The sequence below is a fragment of the Anolis carolinensis genome, chromosome 2 (assembly GCF_035594765.1).
Source record: "Anolis carolinensis isolate JA03-04 chromosome 2, rAnoCar3.1.pri, whole genome shotgun sequence".
Classification (NCBI taxonomy): Eukaryota; Metazoa; Chordata; class Lepidosauria; order Squamata; family Dactyloidae; genus Anolis; species Anolis carolinensis.
In genome coordinates, this window is record NC_085842.1 from 303,216,344 (window position 1) to 303,233,705 (window position 17,362).

The 17,362-nt window shown below is 36.2% G+C and overlaps 1 protein-coding gene across 7 annotated transcripts in view; it reads left to right on the plus strand.

Annotated features, from left to right (window-relative positions):
• Positions 1-3,443: 3,443 nt before the first annotated feature.
• cplane1 (ciliogenesis and planar polarity effector complex subunit 1) overlaps positions 3,444-17,362 on the plus strand; it is a 75,351-nt gene continuing 61,432 nt past the window's right edge. For 2 of the 7 annotated variants that reach the window (XM_062972480.1, XM_062972481.1), the window contains exons 1-11: positions 5,994-6,120; positions 8,611-8,763; positions 9,908-10,043; positions 10,257-10,376; positions 10,825-11,051; positions 12,117-12,223; positions 12,624-12,780; positions 12,982-13,085; positions 13,176-13,358; positions 15,655-15,901; positions 16,465-16,617. In XM_062972480.1, coding sequence (XP_062828550.1) covers positions 8,683-8,763; positions 9,908-10,043; positions 10,257-10,376; positions 10,825-11,051; positions 12,117-12,223; positions 12,624-12,780; positions 12,982-13,085; positions 13,176-13,358; positions 15,655-15,901; positions 16,465-16,617 — 1,515 coding nt within the window. In that variant the 5' untranslated portion in view covers positions 5,994-6,120; positions 8,611-8,682. Of the gene's footprint in view, positions 3,542-5,993; positions 6,121-8,610; positions 8,764-9,907; positions 10,044-10,256; positions 10,377-10,824; positions 11,052-12,116; positions 12,224-12,623; positions 12,781-12,981; positions 13,086-13,175; positions 13,359-13,498; positions 13,556-15,654; positions 15,902-16,464; positions 16,618-17,362 lie in introns of those variants that run through there. The other 5 variants (XM_062972477.1, XM_062972482.1, XM_062972479.1 and 2 more) reach the window with 4 other exon arrangements.

Here is a 17,362-nt window from a genome sequence, read left to right on the forward strand (position 1 = left end):
GGTTGAGTTCAAAATATTTCCTATTTGATTTCATGATTTGACAATTATATGAAATAAAATGAAAAATAAAATAAAGTTGGAATATAAACCATGCTGGGAAAAATACTTATTTTCCGGGGATCCCAAAGAGTACAAATACATATAGGCAGATAGATAGATTTCATGGAAATAAGGGAGAATCCATAAAAGTGAGTTACATTGCATAAAGGGGAATCATGAATGATATAAACAATTGAAAATATTTGATAAGAACGAAGTTCATAACATCTGGAGAACCCAGCATGGAAATTCATAAAAGTGGAGTTTTAGCAGCATGATTTTACAATTCATGAAGTTGTTATCTCTTGCCTCAGGCTAAAAGGTCAAACACCTTTTGTACAGAGAGTTTTAGTAAACCACAGTAAACTCCAGTAAAAAGTCTCAATCACCTTCTACTATAAATATATGGAATATAGAACATAAAGTCTTGATTTTTGAACTATCTTTTGCAAAGTCCTGGGGGGGGGGGGGGGTCACCTCGATCACATTAACTTAAGGAAAAAAGAAATAGAGGTTTATCAAAATGGCGTTTTTGTTTTACTCTCCCTATCTTTGTGTCTCTTAACAGAAGCCTGATGTGTAGATAGTAAGCACAGAAAGCACAGACTAAAGTGTCAGTCTGCTGTTAAATACAGGGAGGAGACCTGTAAAAAGTGCTGTAACCTTTCTGTAAGGTTCTTCTTGCAGGTATAGAGAACAATGCAAATACATTTTCATTAGAAATATGCAAATAAAATAAAATATGTGAGACACTCAAATGGATGGACCATACCGTTCATTGTATAATGCATACATATAAATCTTACCTTAATGTTTTTCATGTGTTTCTGTAAAATGTAGTCTAGATATGCCAATCACTGTGACGAGTAGCACCGCACCACAAATAAACATCTCTAGGGTCCTTTCTGTAATGTCTAAGCCAAAAATACTAGTACAGACATTAGATGGCTCTTCCTTCCATAGTTGCTCTCATTCCTCTGATGACAAATCCAAGCCAGTTGTTGCCCAGGCTGGTTTTTCATGATCGAGAATGTTCTCCAGGAAGACTACAGTCCCCAAGAGAAGCACATAAGAGCAGCCTCCAAGAAACATCCTGACGGTATGGTAGTTAACCAGAAGTATTTCTGTTAGAGAAGCTTCAATACGAGAACATCAGGCATGGAGAAATTCTATGAGGTCATAAAGGTCTCCTGATCTTTATAAGAAGTGGTCTATGATGTCACGAATACATCAAGGGAGCAGCCCAAGAGAGAGAGAGAAAAAATTCTTGCACATATTTACATATTGCTACTTATAAATGACAAACAGTTTGGGAAAGTATGTTGATATCTTACAAGTCATGTTGTTTAAAAAAAGGCTTTCATGAGATACCGTATGTTGTGCTTCTATAGTAAAGGTAAAAGTAAAGGTTTTCCCCTGACATTAAGTCTAGTTGTGCCTGACTCTGGTGGTTGGTGCTCATCTCCATTTCTAAGCCGAAGAGCCGGCGTTCTCCGTAGACACCTCCAAGGTCATGTGGCCGGCCCCGTTACCTTCCCACCGGAGTGATACCTATTGATCTAATTGATCTAATCACATTTGCATGTTTTCAAACTGCTAGGTTGGCAGAAACGAGCTCACCCGGTTCCCCGGATTCAAACCGCCGACCTTTCAGTCTGCAAGTTCAGCAGCTCAGCGGTTTAACCCGCTGTGTCACTTTACTTTTATATCATCTTTTTGTTTTCTGAGCAATGTTCTATGCATTAAAAACAAACACACACACACACACACACACACACACACAATAACTAGAGGTTGCACAATAGAGCCCGCACTAATAAGTAAACTAAAAACACTAGCATGATGTGTTTTGGATTTCTGTTTTGTTTTGTTTTGTTTTTAAATTATGGAGTACTTACACATACATGATGAGACATTCTGGAGAAGGGACCCGACTAAATATTAAATTCATTTATGTCTCATATGGCCTGAAGTCAATTTTATATGCAATCATTGATATCCATTGAACCATCAGAAAACAAAGGTGTCACTATCTCAGCCACCTATGCAGACAACTATAACTTACTGATTTATTTACTATATTTGTATCCCGCCCTTCTCACTCCAAAAGGAACTCAGAGCAGCCTTACAGATAGGCAACAATTCAATGCCATATAAAACAATCAAACAGTTATATTAAAATCATAGAATTAGAACATTGAAGCAACAACATTTAAAAACCACACGGTCCAAAATCATAATCCAGAGCCATTCCAGTTGTCAATGGCACACATTCCATATCAATTTCTAGCAATGCAAGACTTTACTGACCAAAGGCTTGGTCCTATAGCCATGTCTTCACTTTCTTTCTGAAGACCAAGTGGGAGGGAGCTGATCTGATTTCACTGGAGAGGGAGTTTCATAGCCAAGGGGCCACCACGAAGAAGGCCCCGTCTCTCGTCCCCTGCTCTGAGACTGAGAGCAGGACCTACCTGGAAGATCTTAACCTCCCAAGATGCTTTGATTATCATATTTGAAATACTCAGGACCAGAAGTATCTGGATATCCCCCCCCCCCCAATAGATTTTAGAATACCTGTATTCAGGGCCGTAGCCAGAAAAAAAAATTGGGAGGGGTTTTGAAAATTTCGGGGGGGATTGAACCCCTGACCCACCCACCCCCCGGGTTCAGACCTGTCAATATCTGCTTGAGATAGTGCCTGGAGGGACTCTTAATGTTTTATGTCTCATAGACTTAGCATGGGGATTTGGTTAACCAGTTAAAATTCATGAGTAAACCAGGTTTTTTTTTTAACCTGAAAAATTTCGGGGGGGGGGGGGTGTTGAACCCCTAAACCCCCCCCCCCTCTCGCTACAGGCTTGCCTGTATTTAAATGTAATAACATAATGAGATACCTCGGGAATGGGACCAAGTCTGAAAATGAAATTTTCAGTGCTCGCCAGTGCGTATACTAAAATTGAAATGATACAAAAATCAAAAAGCCTTCCTTGCTGAGTTTTTCCAATATACCTCACAACCTCTGAGGATGCCTCCCACAGATGTAGGTGAAACGTCAGGAGAGAATGCTGACAGAAACCTCACCTGTGATTCTGGCCATGAAAGCCTTTGACAACACATACAAAAAATATTAGCAAACCAATTTTTCATGGCAAAGAGGTGACTATATCGACCACTCATGTGGCACAATTGTAGGTTATGGAGTATTGCAGATTTCCAGCTACTAAGGGATACTCAACTTGTACCAAGTAATCCAATTAAGTTGAAAAGGGCTTTGAGTCAACAGTATCTACAGGCAGGGCGGGAAAAGAGACGGCTCGTGTCTCTTTAATGGTGGGACAGAAAAGGATTTAAGGTGTCACTTTTTCAGGCAGCCAGGAAACAAGAACCACTTGCTGCTCTTGCGTCTTCTAGAAACACAGCTGTTTCCATTGTTGACTGGCAAGCCTTTCCGTAAGAGGTGGTTTTAATAGACGGGGAAAGGAGATAGACCCTCCTGGAAAGAGTAAGTAATGTACCATTAAAAAAATATAATGCATTATTTTTATCTTCAATTTAACTGAAGATAATATAATTAAATATAAAAGGTGTGTGTATGTATGTGTGTGTGTGTATATGTGTATGTATGTGTATGTATATATATGTATATATATATATATATATATATATGTGTGTGTGTGTGTGTGTGTGTGTGTGTATATATATATGTGTGTGTGTGTGTGTGTGTATATATGTGTGTGTGTGTGTGTGTGTGTATGTGTGTGTGTGTATATATATATATATATATATATATATATATATATATATATATAAATATTAAATATATTAAATTCTCCCAGAAAGGGGTTTGAGGCAGCTTATAATTAAAAAGATTAAAGCCATTAGAACAATTACACTATGTAACACAATTTTGGTTCCTGGGTTATAAATGTCATAAAAACATGGAAAGGGTTTATTAAATTGCAAAAACTTAGTTTTTGTAGGACATCCCACAGCACATTTTGCTATAGTTTTCAATAAATATCTCATAGAGTTGCAACCAATTCAACATAGCTTGTGGCAGCCACAAAAAATAAGTTTCTGGAGTATGTAACAACTATGTTCAAAGTAAGTATCACACAATTAAACAAAAAATAACACTTTCAAAATGGGAATGGATTTTTTCCAATGTTGTTACATAGTGTTATTTTACAAAAGGGAATGATAAATACAATAGAAGCATTTTTATTATTATATATGTATCTATTTTATATTTAGAATTAATTGTCTTTCTTTTATTTGTCATCATTTTGTTTATTAAATTACATTTAGGTTGTTTACATTGTCTAATGTGCTTTGTCTTGAGGTAAACTGTTTGTATGGTTTTCTTTTGCCTTTGAATAGTTGCCACAATGTTGGAAATGGTCCTGAGTCCCTTCGGGGAGATACGGCCATCTATAAATAAAGATGAATAATAATAATAATAATAATAATAATAATATTTAAATTTATTGAGATATTTATATACATATATAAATTATATAATATTAAATATAAAATAAATAAGTAAATATAATATTAGATATTATACATTAAATTCTCCCATATTGGGATTTGAGGTAGTTTATAATAATTTTTGTAATGTTCCATTATTTGGATTATTAATATTATTATTATTATTATTAATATATAACATTTATTGAGATATTTATATACATGCATAAATTATATAATATTAAATATTAAATACATAAGTAAATATAATCTAATATATTGGATATTATAGATTATATTATCCCATATGGGGATTCGAGGTACAGTACAGTCTCACTTATCCAAGCCTCACTTATCCAAGCCTCTGGATTATCAAGCCATTTTTGTAGTCAATGTTTTCAATATATTGTGATATTTTGGTGCTAAATTCATAAATACAGTAATTACAACATAACATTACTGCGTATTGAACTACTTTTTCTGTCAAATTTGTTGTATAACATGATGTTTAGATGCTTAATTTATAAGATCATAACCTAATCTGATGTTTAATAGGCTTTTCCTTAATCCCTCCTTATTATCCAAGATATTCGCTTATCCAACATTCTGCCGGACTGTTTATCTTGGATAAGTGAGACTCTACTGTAGTTTATAATAACGTTGATAATGTTCCATTATTCAGGTAATTAAATATAAAATACTCTTGGAACAATTATTTTACAAAAAGGAATGAAAAATGCTCAAAATAGTTATTTTACTGAGTTATATTACTTCAAAATAGCTAAAACACATCGAAAATATAATATAATCATAATACATTTTTGGAAACCATCAAGGTAAAACATAAATATGCATTTAAAACAATATCTATTAATGTATTGTCGTATCTTATTGCACTTATATCAGTGTTTAACTATACAGTAATTACTACATAGCATTACTGCGTATTGAACTACTTTTTCTGTCAAATTTATTGTATAACATGATGTTTTGGTGCTTAATTTGTAAAATCATAACCTAATTTGATGATTAATAGGCTTTTCCTTGATCCCTCCTTATTATCCAATATATTCGCTTATCCAACGTTCTGCCGGCCCGTTTATGTTGGATAAATGAGACTCTACTATAATTATATTTCATTTACTAGAGGTGTCTCAACTATTTGTAGGATGTTTAATTCCTTCTTTTTTTTTTTTTTTTTTGCAAAATAATTACTTTAGCTGTCCCCTTTTTAAAATTATAATAAGCCGCCTGAAATCCCTTTTTGGAACAAAAGCGAGGTATAATAAATAAATCCAATCAGTGAATAGATAGATAGATAGACCACTGCCAGCCAATTAATCCTGAAGATATGCAGCGCTGCTCACGCTTTGCTCCGCCAGCTCCTTAAACTACAACTCCCAGAAGCCTCAGCAGGAACAGCTAAAGGGCGGGAATTCTGGGGAGGCGAGTAAGAAAAAGGTTCCCCTCGGTTTCGGGCGGCGCAGCCACAGTACGCATGCGCACCAAAGCCAACGCCGTCGCCTGGGAGTTGTGGAGGCCTCTCAGAAGCTGAGAGGATCCAAAGGTTGGCAAAAGGGCGCTGCTTTCCATCTCCTCCTCCGGGGAATGGTGGGTTTTGCCATCCACTTCATCGTCCTGAGAATTAGCAGTGGGGCTGGCTGCCATTTCTCCCTCATAAGGAGGCTGGGAAGATGCTCTGGACTTGGGATGGAAGCGGGTTGCCTTTCAGACTCATGCTTCAGCTTCATATTCATTTCCTCTGTCTTATCTTTCAATCCACATCTATCCTTTGCATGCAGATAAGTTACACCTTGGTTGCTGTGAATTTTCCGGTCTGTATGGCTGCGTTCCAGAAGCATTCTCTCCTGACGTTTCGCCCACATCTATGTCAGGCATCCTCAGAAGTTGTGAGGTCTGTTGGAAACTAGGCGAGTGGGGTTTATATATCTGTGGAATAATATCCAGGGTGGCAGAAAGAATTCTTGTCAGTTTTGAGGCAAGTGTGAATGTTGCAGTTCACACTTGCAGCCAGGCTTTGAAGCTGCAAGGCTATTCAATGCTAATCAAAGTGAAATCACACTGAACATTCCACAGCACCATTTGCCTAGTTTCCAACAAACTTCACAACCTCTGAGGATGCCTGCCATAGATGTGGGCGAAACATCAGGAGAGAATGCTTCTGGAACATGTTCATACAGCCCACAAAATTCAGAGCAACCCACTGGCCCTGGTTGTTTCCTGTTTGGAATTCCTTTGTTTTCTGAGTGTTCTTTATTTACTGTCCTGATTTTAGAGTTTTTTGATACTGGTAGCCAGATTTTGTTCATTTTCATGGTTTCCTCCTTTCTGTTGAAATTGTCCACATGCTTCTTGTGGATTTCAATGGCTTCTCTGTGAAGTCTGATACGGTGGTTGTTCGAGTGGTCCAGCATTTCTGTGTTCTCAAATAATATACTGTGTCCAGGTTGGTTCATCAAGTGCTCTGCTATGGCTGACTTCTCTGGCTGAGTTAGTCTGCAGGGCTTTTCCTGTTCCTTGATTCATCTTTGGGCAATGATGCTGTGTTTGGTGGTCCCGATGTAGACTTGTCCACAGCTGCGTAGTATACGGTAGACTCCAGAAGTGACAGTACTTTCACTGAATGTGCTTTATATGACTGGTTTGTTGTTATTAATTTTATGTCTATAATTATCGTAACGTTTTATCGATGTCTCTTTTAGGGTTGATTGATTTTATTGTGGTATTATTTTATGCATTGATGTAAATTATGTTTTCCTTTGATTATTTATTTACAGTATTTATATTCCGCCCTTCTCACCCATAGGGGACTCAGGGCGGATTACAATGAACACATATATGGCAAACATTCAATGCCAACAAACAACATTCAGTTTTAGACAGACACAGAGGCATTTTTTAACATCTTTCCAGCTTCACGATTCTGGCCACAGGGGGAGCTGTTGCTTCACCGTCCATTGGTGGCTGTTCTTCTTCATTCTTTTCCTCATGAGCAGTTTTATGGTGTTGTAGATTAGTTAAATTAGCGTCCCGCATAAAGCGTACCTAAATTTTCCCTACTTGACAGATGCAACTGTCTTTCGGGGCTGCTAGGTCAACAGCAATCTGGGGCTATTTTTTTTTTTAATGGTCGGCGGCTTAACCCGACCCGGGCTTCGAACTCATGACCTCTCGGTCAGTAGTGATTTATAGCAGCTGGTTACTAGCCAGCTGCACCACAGCCTGGCCCCATATTGATGTATCTGCATTTATTGCACCGTATATATTATTACATTACGAGTGCTTGTAAGCTGCGCCGAGTCCCTTTTGAGAGATGGTGGTGGGGTAGAAATAAAATTGTTTATTATTATTATTATTATTATTATTATTATTAATCCCCCATTCTTCACAGAAGCTTACAAATCTTTAAATTTGCCCTCAGGTTACAGTCTAAATAAGACACAACAGAGAGGAAAAAGGAGATGGCAAGTAAAGAAGGGGTTTAAATCCCATAAAACACTGTTGCTTCATTTTTCACTTTGAGGCCAAAGCAGAGATAGTTGGGATAGAGGGAAGAGTTTTTCATCTGCTTTTAAAAGAATCCTTGAGATCATCTCCCTTCCAATCCCGCCACCATTTCTCTTTGTTCAATCCAAGATAGTTCTTCTGTTTTTGTCTTCCCATGCTGACAACAAGCTAAATGATTCATACACTGTTTTATTTATAGCCGTGTGGACCATGACTTTGGTAAATCTGAATTTCCTAATCCATGTCCTCTTCCATCATTCCAATATGACTTCATGCTGATGAATTTTGGTCTCATTGCATCCAACTTGACAAGGTAGCTGGCAGGAGCTATAGGCTATCCTTTTTAGCTCTTGGTTCTGATTCCCTCCCTTGTTCCCTGGGGTGATTTGAAATGTGATTGTGTGGAATCCAGGATCTTACTAATACTGCTAAATCCTCTAATTGTAAATAATATGATAGCTACTAATTTAATTTTCAGAGAATGATTTTTCATCATATTTGAATATAATAGAAGTTGTTCCTCAGATCAGATTTATCTCAATAGTTAAAGGCTTTTTATTTGTTTTTTTGCAGACATGTTGGTGAACTTTTTCAAAGATTATTCCTTTTTAAAACATTTTATGGCTACTGTGCCTGGTAATAATCATGGAAATCAAATTAGAAGTTTTAGCCTGTACATGCATCAAGCAAAAAAAGCCATGGCCACGGATCACTTGGCTGGGACAGGTAATTGTTTGACTTTTTGTATGACATACAGTAGTGGCACAACCATGTCAGGGCAACGGTTCCCTGCTGAAATATAGTTTTAAAGGTACTTGGATTGTATTAGACTGATGCAGTGTTTTTCAAAAGTAGTGATAGATATAATGTATATTTCCTACTAAATTCAGAAATTAAACATTGGCTTTAATGCTAGAAGTGTCACTTTTGTCCACAAGATTAACAATGCTCACCTGTTAAAGTATATGTGTACGCATGTGTTTGTGAATATGTCTTTATTCTTAACCTGAATTTTCATACCTTTTTCATGGAGTAAAAATATTGGCCATGATTTTTCTGAGATAAAAAAATAAATATAATTTGGGCAACAGGGAATTCTCATTTTATATGCAGCATTTTTTCTAGCCATAACCCAAGTTAAGATTTACGGTATCTAGTGCAGGCTGAATCCCTATTCCTTTGTCTGCATTCCAAGTGACCAAGAGCACCTCTATCTTGTCTGAATTAAGATTCAGTTTGTTGGCTCTCATCCAGTCCATTACATATGACAGATACTAGTTTAAGACCAGAATTACGCCAATTCTTTTTTTTAATTTTTTTTGTTCTGTTTTATCCAACCTATATTTGTAAAATTATCTTCTTTGTTTTCTGAGCCCAGTTTGAACATACGTCATGCCATGTACTGTATAGTAATATATGTATGGAGTCATATACATTTACTTGCGAGGTAAAATATATTTGATTCCATGTATGATAAATACATGTGATTATCCAAGAGGTCAGTATTGTTACCTGGTATGATGTCTAGTGCTTCAGAAGTTGCTTCTTCTCTTTTGGAAGAAAGGGTTAGGCAAACCTGTTTTGTTTAACATCTTTGCTTTCCTTTTCATTTAATTCATTTAATTTAATTTAATTTCATTTCATTTCATTTGAAATCTTATGTGGTGAGTTGTAGTTGGAAAATTGATTTAGTTAATGGAATAAGCAGGCTGGAATCAAAGAACCATTTTAAGGTGCTATCTGTAATTGCAGTTGGCCATACCCCCATACATTGTTCTTCAGTATAGTGGTTGTGTTTATTCAGGCACTTGTTTTCAGCAAGAATTAGAAAGTAGGCACCTGAATAAAATACTTTCCTTTTTAACAATAGGAAAAGGAAGCAGTGTATCTTTTAGATGAAAAAGATATAAATGAAATTAACCTGGTTTCGGGAAAAACGAAGAAGAAGATCCCCCAGTTATCTCCTTTACTGAAGAATGTTTGTGTCTTGACTACATCAAGTAACAGTTAAGTATCAAAAACAATTATTGTTTTATTTTTATTTACTGAGTTAGAGAACACTTGATCAAAGACTTTTTAAATATTAAAGCACAAACCTTTGCATCCTTAATAAAAAGTAACCCATATTGAACATAGTGGAGCTTACTTCTGAGACACTGTACTTAGAATTGAACTGTTTGTCAAAACATTTGCGCCTTTTAATTTTCCTCTTCAAATAGGAATTTGGTTAGCAGGGATACTTAAAACAGGAGAGCTCTTTCTGTGGCACAAAGACCAAGGCACTCTCAAAACAGTCCCAGCAGCAGAAGAAACTACAAAATTGGTTGAAGTACCACAAGGTATAAACTTTCACACTGACTTTTCCATTTCTGTTTGCTGTTTCAGTGCTGTTTATATGCTTAAAGTCAGAAAACATGAAAACATTTGATGTTTTTGCAACTTTTGGTTACTTAATAGTACAGTATTTTAAGTGTTAAAATAAACCATAACTTATATAGTGTATCTTAGTGAAGAAATATCACTATTTGTCTATAGTTCTTTTTAATGCAATATGAGGAAGGGTCATCGTTCTGTGATAAGCATACTAAATATTTATGCCTTAGGTTTGATTGTCATATGATAAGTAGTAGATGAAAGCCAGGGTGATATAGTGGTTTGGCTAGGACTCTGAAGAACACCATAAGTCAGAAATTACATGAAGGTACACAGCAGCAGCATATAAACAATATCTTTGAAACACATAATGTAAAGATTGATAACCTCTTCTTGTAAAATGTTCTTTTCTAGAAAGTTCTATAGGATTGTACCTCTATGTTTCTGATGATGGAAATAAGGTGCTTCTCACTACTCCAACTGCCTGTGTATTTCTGTGGGAAAACATGGAATGTAAAAGTGCACCATCTTCAAATCCTATCATGAGGCAGTGGTCACAAATTAATCCCAATGCATCACTTACGTTACCGTCAATTGAAGAAAAAGAAACTACAGTAAATGCTGATTTTATACAAAATGAGGTAAAGTATAAAATAAGTGTAATTTAGTTAGGTATTCAGAAATGTAGTAAACATTGTACATCAGTCTGGTATTTACTAGATGTTTTGGACTTCAGCCTTTGCCATTCCTAATCATTGGATATAACCATGTCTCATTGGAGTAGTAGTGTAAAACATCTGAGGGCACCAGCTTTGGAAAACCTGGTCTACATAAAATGTATAGTGACTTTTTGTAATTAGTCCTTTAGTTCTCATTACTGGGGAAAGACACCTCATATTTGTTTTCAGCTACCTGAAATAAACAATTTTAACTCAAAGATTTATAGTTGGATTTTTAAATATTTTGAAGGCTCTGAGTGGTATTGCCTATATAACCAAAATGCCATCATCTGTATAGAAGTTGAGTATGCTTTCACTTGGGAGGGGGGAGCAATCTTTAGGGGGGAAAGCCCTAAAGCTGTGATTGTTTGAAGGGAAAGGAAATTGGGAGGATATGTGGAATGGACAGACCATTTGTGCCAACATGTTTGCCTGAAATGACAGCACACTATTGTTGAAGTATGGAGCAACAGTAAATGCATCTTTTGCATGATTTTTTTCAGGTAGCATCTAAAGATCATGGCATAACATTCTGGAACTACAATACTACATAAATAAAATAGCCCTTTGTTTTCCACTGGAGTTTGATACCAGAACTCCTGTGGATACAGACATCTATGGATGCTGGAGTCCCATTATATATACTCTTGCATTAAAATATTATGCCTTCTTTAAAATGGCACAATCCAGATTTGCTTTTCAGATTTTTAAAAAGTTATTTTCAATGTATGAATACAGTAGTTGAATCCATGGATACAGAATGCTTGGATATGGAAAGCCAACTGTAAAGTGTTTAGCTTTAATTTTGAAGGAATAAAAGTAAGATAAAGAAGCATACATTCCTTTCAGCTTGCTGCTCTGTGTAAAGTACTCAAATTAGTTGGAAAATCAGGAATAATTGCAAGACAGTGTGACCCGAAAATATTTTATTTTAGTTGATGAATAAATCCAAGCTAATTTATTAAATTATTATTGATTTCTTGGCAGATGCTGGGGGATACCTGCTGTTGTTCTTTTGCATTTTACTCTGAGGAAAATTTGATGTTTACTTTTTTGGAAATTAAGTGGCAAGAGAACAGTTTCAAGAGTTCAAAGTAAGTTCATTAAAGGCATATACTGTTTTTATTAGAAGTGATTAATTGAACTGTAACATAATAGTATAGGGTAAAGGTTTCCCCTGACGTTAAGTCCAGTTGTGACCGACTCTGGGGGTTGGTGCTCATCTCCATTTCTAAGCCGAAGAGCCGGCGTTGTCCATAGACACCTCCAAGGTCATGTGGCCGGCATGACTGCATGTATGTACCATAAAAATAACAAAATGTATCTAATACATGTTTATAGATCTTCAGTAGAACTTGCTTCCTGCTAAGGACGCATATGAATAAGACCTAAAAATGTTTTCATTTGGCACATACAGACAAAGTATGTGCCGAAGTATGTGATACTGATATTTTTGTGTACATGTATAGATTTACTTTTTTCTGTTTTATATAGCTCTTTTCCATGTCAGATACACTGGGCACAACAAACATGCTCCCTATCTAGTCTTACACCACCTTGTGAATCAATTAAATCAAGAGGTGCCTTACTTACTGCTTTGTCTCGGGATGGACTGGTATTAGCAGTGGCTGTTAATCAAAAGGATCCACAGGTATAAATAGCATAAGAGAACTGACTCTGTGAAAGTTATGTGTGGCACTGTAAACCACATTGGGCAACATCCTACATTGTGTGGGCGGAATAAAATTTCTAGAAGGGAATATCTTCATTCCCTGGCAGCCCCACATTTCAAGTCCCTATGTTTGCATGCAGTTTAATCTATTTCTTCTTTTGCCATTCCATTTTTTTCCAGTCGTCTCAGATTTTGTTTATAAGCACCATGAATTTTCTTACTGCTTCTGGTAGCCTCAAAGGCTGTGGGAGTAAGAATCGCAAAGTTTCACCCAGGTTTATAAGGTTAGTATACAATTATATTTTTCGGAAGATTAAAAATATTTTTGTGAAATGTGACACTGATTCCTGAAGGCATAATTTGTTTGGTTTTAGGTCTTACTGGATTGCTGACATGAGTTGGACTCCAGATAGTCTTTTTTTGGCTTGCATGTTGAAACGTGGGTCACTGATCTTAATGACTTCCTTGGGTGAATTGCTGACTTTAGTTACATATGGTTGCTCTATAGAATTTGGACCAGCAGAATTTATTCCTCTTCACCCTCTAATAACCTACAGGTGAGATCAACATTTGGCTTTTGAAAATTATTGGATCACATTTTTTCTTTCTTGCATTTTCTATTTAAATGTTTCACCTTTCAATTAATTATTTTGCTTTCTCTGTATCTTTGTTCTCAATATCTATTTCTCATTCATAGTTCTCTTCTATTTCTTATAATGGCTTTGTCCTGCTGAGCAAATGACATTTTCAACATGTAAGTATAAGTTACACATTAAAAAACATGCAATATATGGCTGTAACTGTAGCTCACTTACAGAACTGATATTGTATGATGCTGCATTAAATTTACATATACTAAGCAAGAAGTGTGATAATTATTCATTGCCAGTATTTATCCTGTAGAGTCTGAGTGACTTAGAACAACTTTGTAGATACCATTGTCTAATAAAGCTAAGCAAAGACAATTCCCTTCCTATTTACTGATACTTTCTAAGGTGCATTAGTCCCCCTCTCCCAGAATGTGTTTGCTTATTTATTTTTAAAAGCTTGAATGCCACCATTCAAGATAAGTGTTTTCAATGCAACTTTAAAACAGAAGAATAAAATCCAACACAATAAAACAAGAAGAAAAGCAGTGTAAAGTAATCTCAGTTAAAAGTTGTTAATCTTCCATTTAAAAATATGAAGTCAGATTGCTGGTGACTCACCATGGAGACTTTTTCATGGGTGGGTGCAATCCCCTGACAAAACCCTCTGTCTAGTTGCCACGCACCACATTTCAGATGGCAGGAGCAGCCAGATGAAGGCCTTCAAAAATGTTTTCAGTGCGCAGATACATTACAGTAGGTGGAAATGATTTTTCAGGTACTGAGGCCCTTCACTAATTTCATACTCTAGATTTTTCGTACTCCTTGATATGTAAGATTACACAGATGTTGCATGCAGAATTTTTCTTCACTTCATAATTCCACATAGTGCCATTTGTTCCTTACAGTTTTGTTTGTTCATTCCAATGTGTGATGTGTATAAAATTGGTTTGATCATTACTTAGCTTAAACATAAACTTTCCCTGTGTAAAAATCTACTAAACACTTTTGGCAGCTTTGGGGACTTTCTTGCCCCAGAAGCTTCAACAAATGGCTTGAATTTGGTAATGTGCCTGCCAAAGTAACTCTCAGCCTATAATAAGCACTTTACAGATGACCTTCAGGATCATTTTTGAGAGTGGCAAACATGTGTTATCCAGTGTTCAATTGCTGTGACACATGTCCTTCCTTTTGAAATGGTTGATACAAATAGAAATAATAACAACAATGTTATTGTGGTTAGATAGAACACGAACCGAGTAACAATGATGCTTGAATTAACTCTGTCCCTCCAACCAATAATTTTAGATGTTTCTGCCATTTGAACTTTTGTAACACTTCATCTGTTAAAGGCAAGATAGAAGCTGCTTCATTTTTGGACAATATATCTATATCCAAATCAGTTATTTACTTTAAGAGCTCTGGAAGTTTTCCTGAAAGTAACTTGGCTCACTGTCACATGAATTTAACTGCATCACACTATACAATTAATCTCCCATTGGTGCCTGCTGTTAACATATTAATATACCAAGACTTGTAACCGTTTTATAGTACTTTCTGGATTTTGGCCTACAGTTGTGTATAATCAGAGCTTCAGTGTGTAAAACTCATTTGCATTATACTGTTTGTATACATTTTGTGGTTATAAATGTTACCATCATGTTCTAACAAATTAAAAAACATCAGTTTAGCAGGTATTTAATTGTTTGTATTTCTGACCTGCACCATCTGTTACTTTATCCTGTGTCTTGCTGAGAGATATTGATTATTTGAACAGACCTCTGATCTCATAAATTAGAGCTTCCCAAATGTTTCATGTTGATGACACAATCCATGACACAGTAGTTTAGTTTTACTACCAAACCGGATGTTAAATCAACCCCTTATAAGAGATACCTAAATTGTAATAATGAGGTGCATGCTGACGTAACATTTCACATGAAAACCTTGAATTTATATTTCTAAATATAAGTGATGTATTGCTTATTTCACATAGGTCCAGAGGTTTCTAGTTGCTTTCACATGACACACCTACACACTGCAACCAATGCACTAGCATGTAATGACACACAGTTTGGAAAGCTCGGCCATATAAGATATTTAGATCATTCATCACAAGTGAAGATTTGCACTTCCTGGGTGGGGATGGGCCATAGTTTGGGAGAAAAATAGTATAGAAGATTGAATACATCTAGAGATGGATTAATTCTTTTTTGCATTCCTATTGTATTTACTGTTTTATTTTTCTAATACTTTAATCTGCTAGATCACAGGACTCTCTACTTCGAGATTCAAATCACTCCCATGATTCATCAGCATCTGAAAGAGATCTCATGAGACAGAGATTTTCTATAACATCACACCCATGCTTACCCTACCTCGTTGCTTCTGATGGATACATAATCACAGTTCTAAAGTTTTCGGATAGTTTTTCACCTTCAACATATATGAGATCTTTGCTACTTGATTCTGCTCAGAGACTTGAAAAACTACACTCTTTGATTTCATCTAAGGTACTCTTCCTTCACTTTGGTTTTTTACTCTAACACAAGTTTGGAATTCATAGTATGCATGCCGATTCCTGACTAGAAATAGTGTCTAATAAAGTTTATTATTATTAATCTATTTTGTATTATGTTTGAGTAATGGTTATTTCTTTAAACTTATTTTTTTACTTACTTTGTTTTGATGTAATTTGTTCATATGTTTCTTTCTTGGCATTGAATGTTTGCCATGTGTGTCGGAAACTGCCTTAAGTCCCTCCAGGGAGATAGACTGGTTTACAAATAAAGTTTTTTTTATTATTATTATTATTATTATTATTATTATTATTATTATTAGACATAAGATATTATCTTTATCCATGCTTCCAATCTTATTTTTCTCAGCTTTGCTACCATATCTTATTTATGTTTCTGATATCCAGAAGGACATTGCTAATTTTGTTCCTTTTTTAATTTTCATCTCTCAGCATCCTTTCTTGTGATTCCTTATTCCTGCCAGCCACAGCATTGTATTGAGTGGCCTCTAAACAATAAGAAAACTTATAACAACATTAATCTCTTATTCTTCACAGGGGAAAAGACTGTCAGTGCAGTCACTAACTTCCTTAAGAGCTAATTTGTTACACCATCATCAAAATCAAATTTCTGCCTTCTCTGCTATTCCAAAATTTCTTCAAGAGGAGGAGGGAGCAACAGAAGTTCTTGGAGAAGCAACATGCTCACAGGTATTCAAGTTTGTTTCTTTCTGTTAATTTCTTTGTTAAGTATAATTTAATATAATGTGAGTTAAAATAATGTTCAAAAGGCATTTATTTTATTTTCTACAGAGCATGATTTGATGGGTTTTTTTGTTTGAGGTTTCACACATGCAGCAAATATATTTAAAAAACATATCTCATTATGTAAGTACTCATAAGGATAATTGGAGGACACAGATCCCTATCTTGATTAGAAAGGAAGTGTATATACCGTATTTTTCGCTTTATAAGATGCACCTGATGATAAGACGCACCTAGTTTTCAGAGGAGGAAAATTATTATTATTATTATTATTATTATTATTATTAAGGCGCCTGTCTCAGAAGGAGGCAGCTAGGCCAGCCGGGCTGGGTTCCCATAGCAACCAGCAGAAGCTTCTGCTTCGTGGTATAAACAGGCAGGGCGGAACCTTGCCTCCAGACGTCGTGTTTCCGAGGGGAAGCCTTGAGCCAGCACGCAGGGGAATCTCCTTTTCTGTCCTCCTTGAGCTTCCCTCGCTCGCTTGCTGCCTCCCTGGGTTTCGTGCTCTCCTTCTCCGGGCCGCCATGGTGGGCAAAGTGCAAAGGTGGCCAAGGCTGCACCCGGCGGCGCCGAAGCCGGCACGGCAGCCTCAGGGGGGCGAGGCCTCGTGGCAAACGCCTTTCCCTTCGTCGTCCCCCAAAGCAAGCCGGTGAAGGCAGCCCGGGTGAGTGTGTGCTAAGGCATGGGCCGT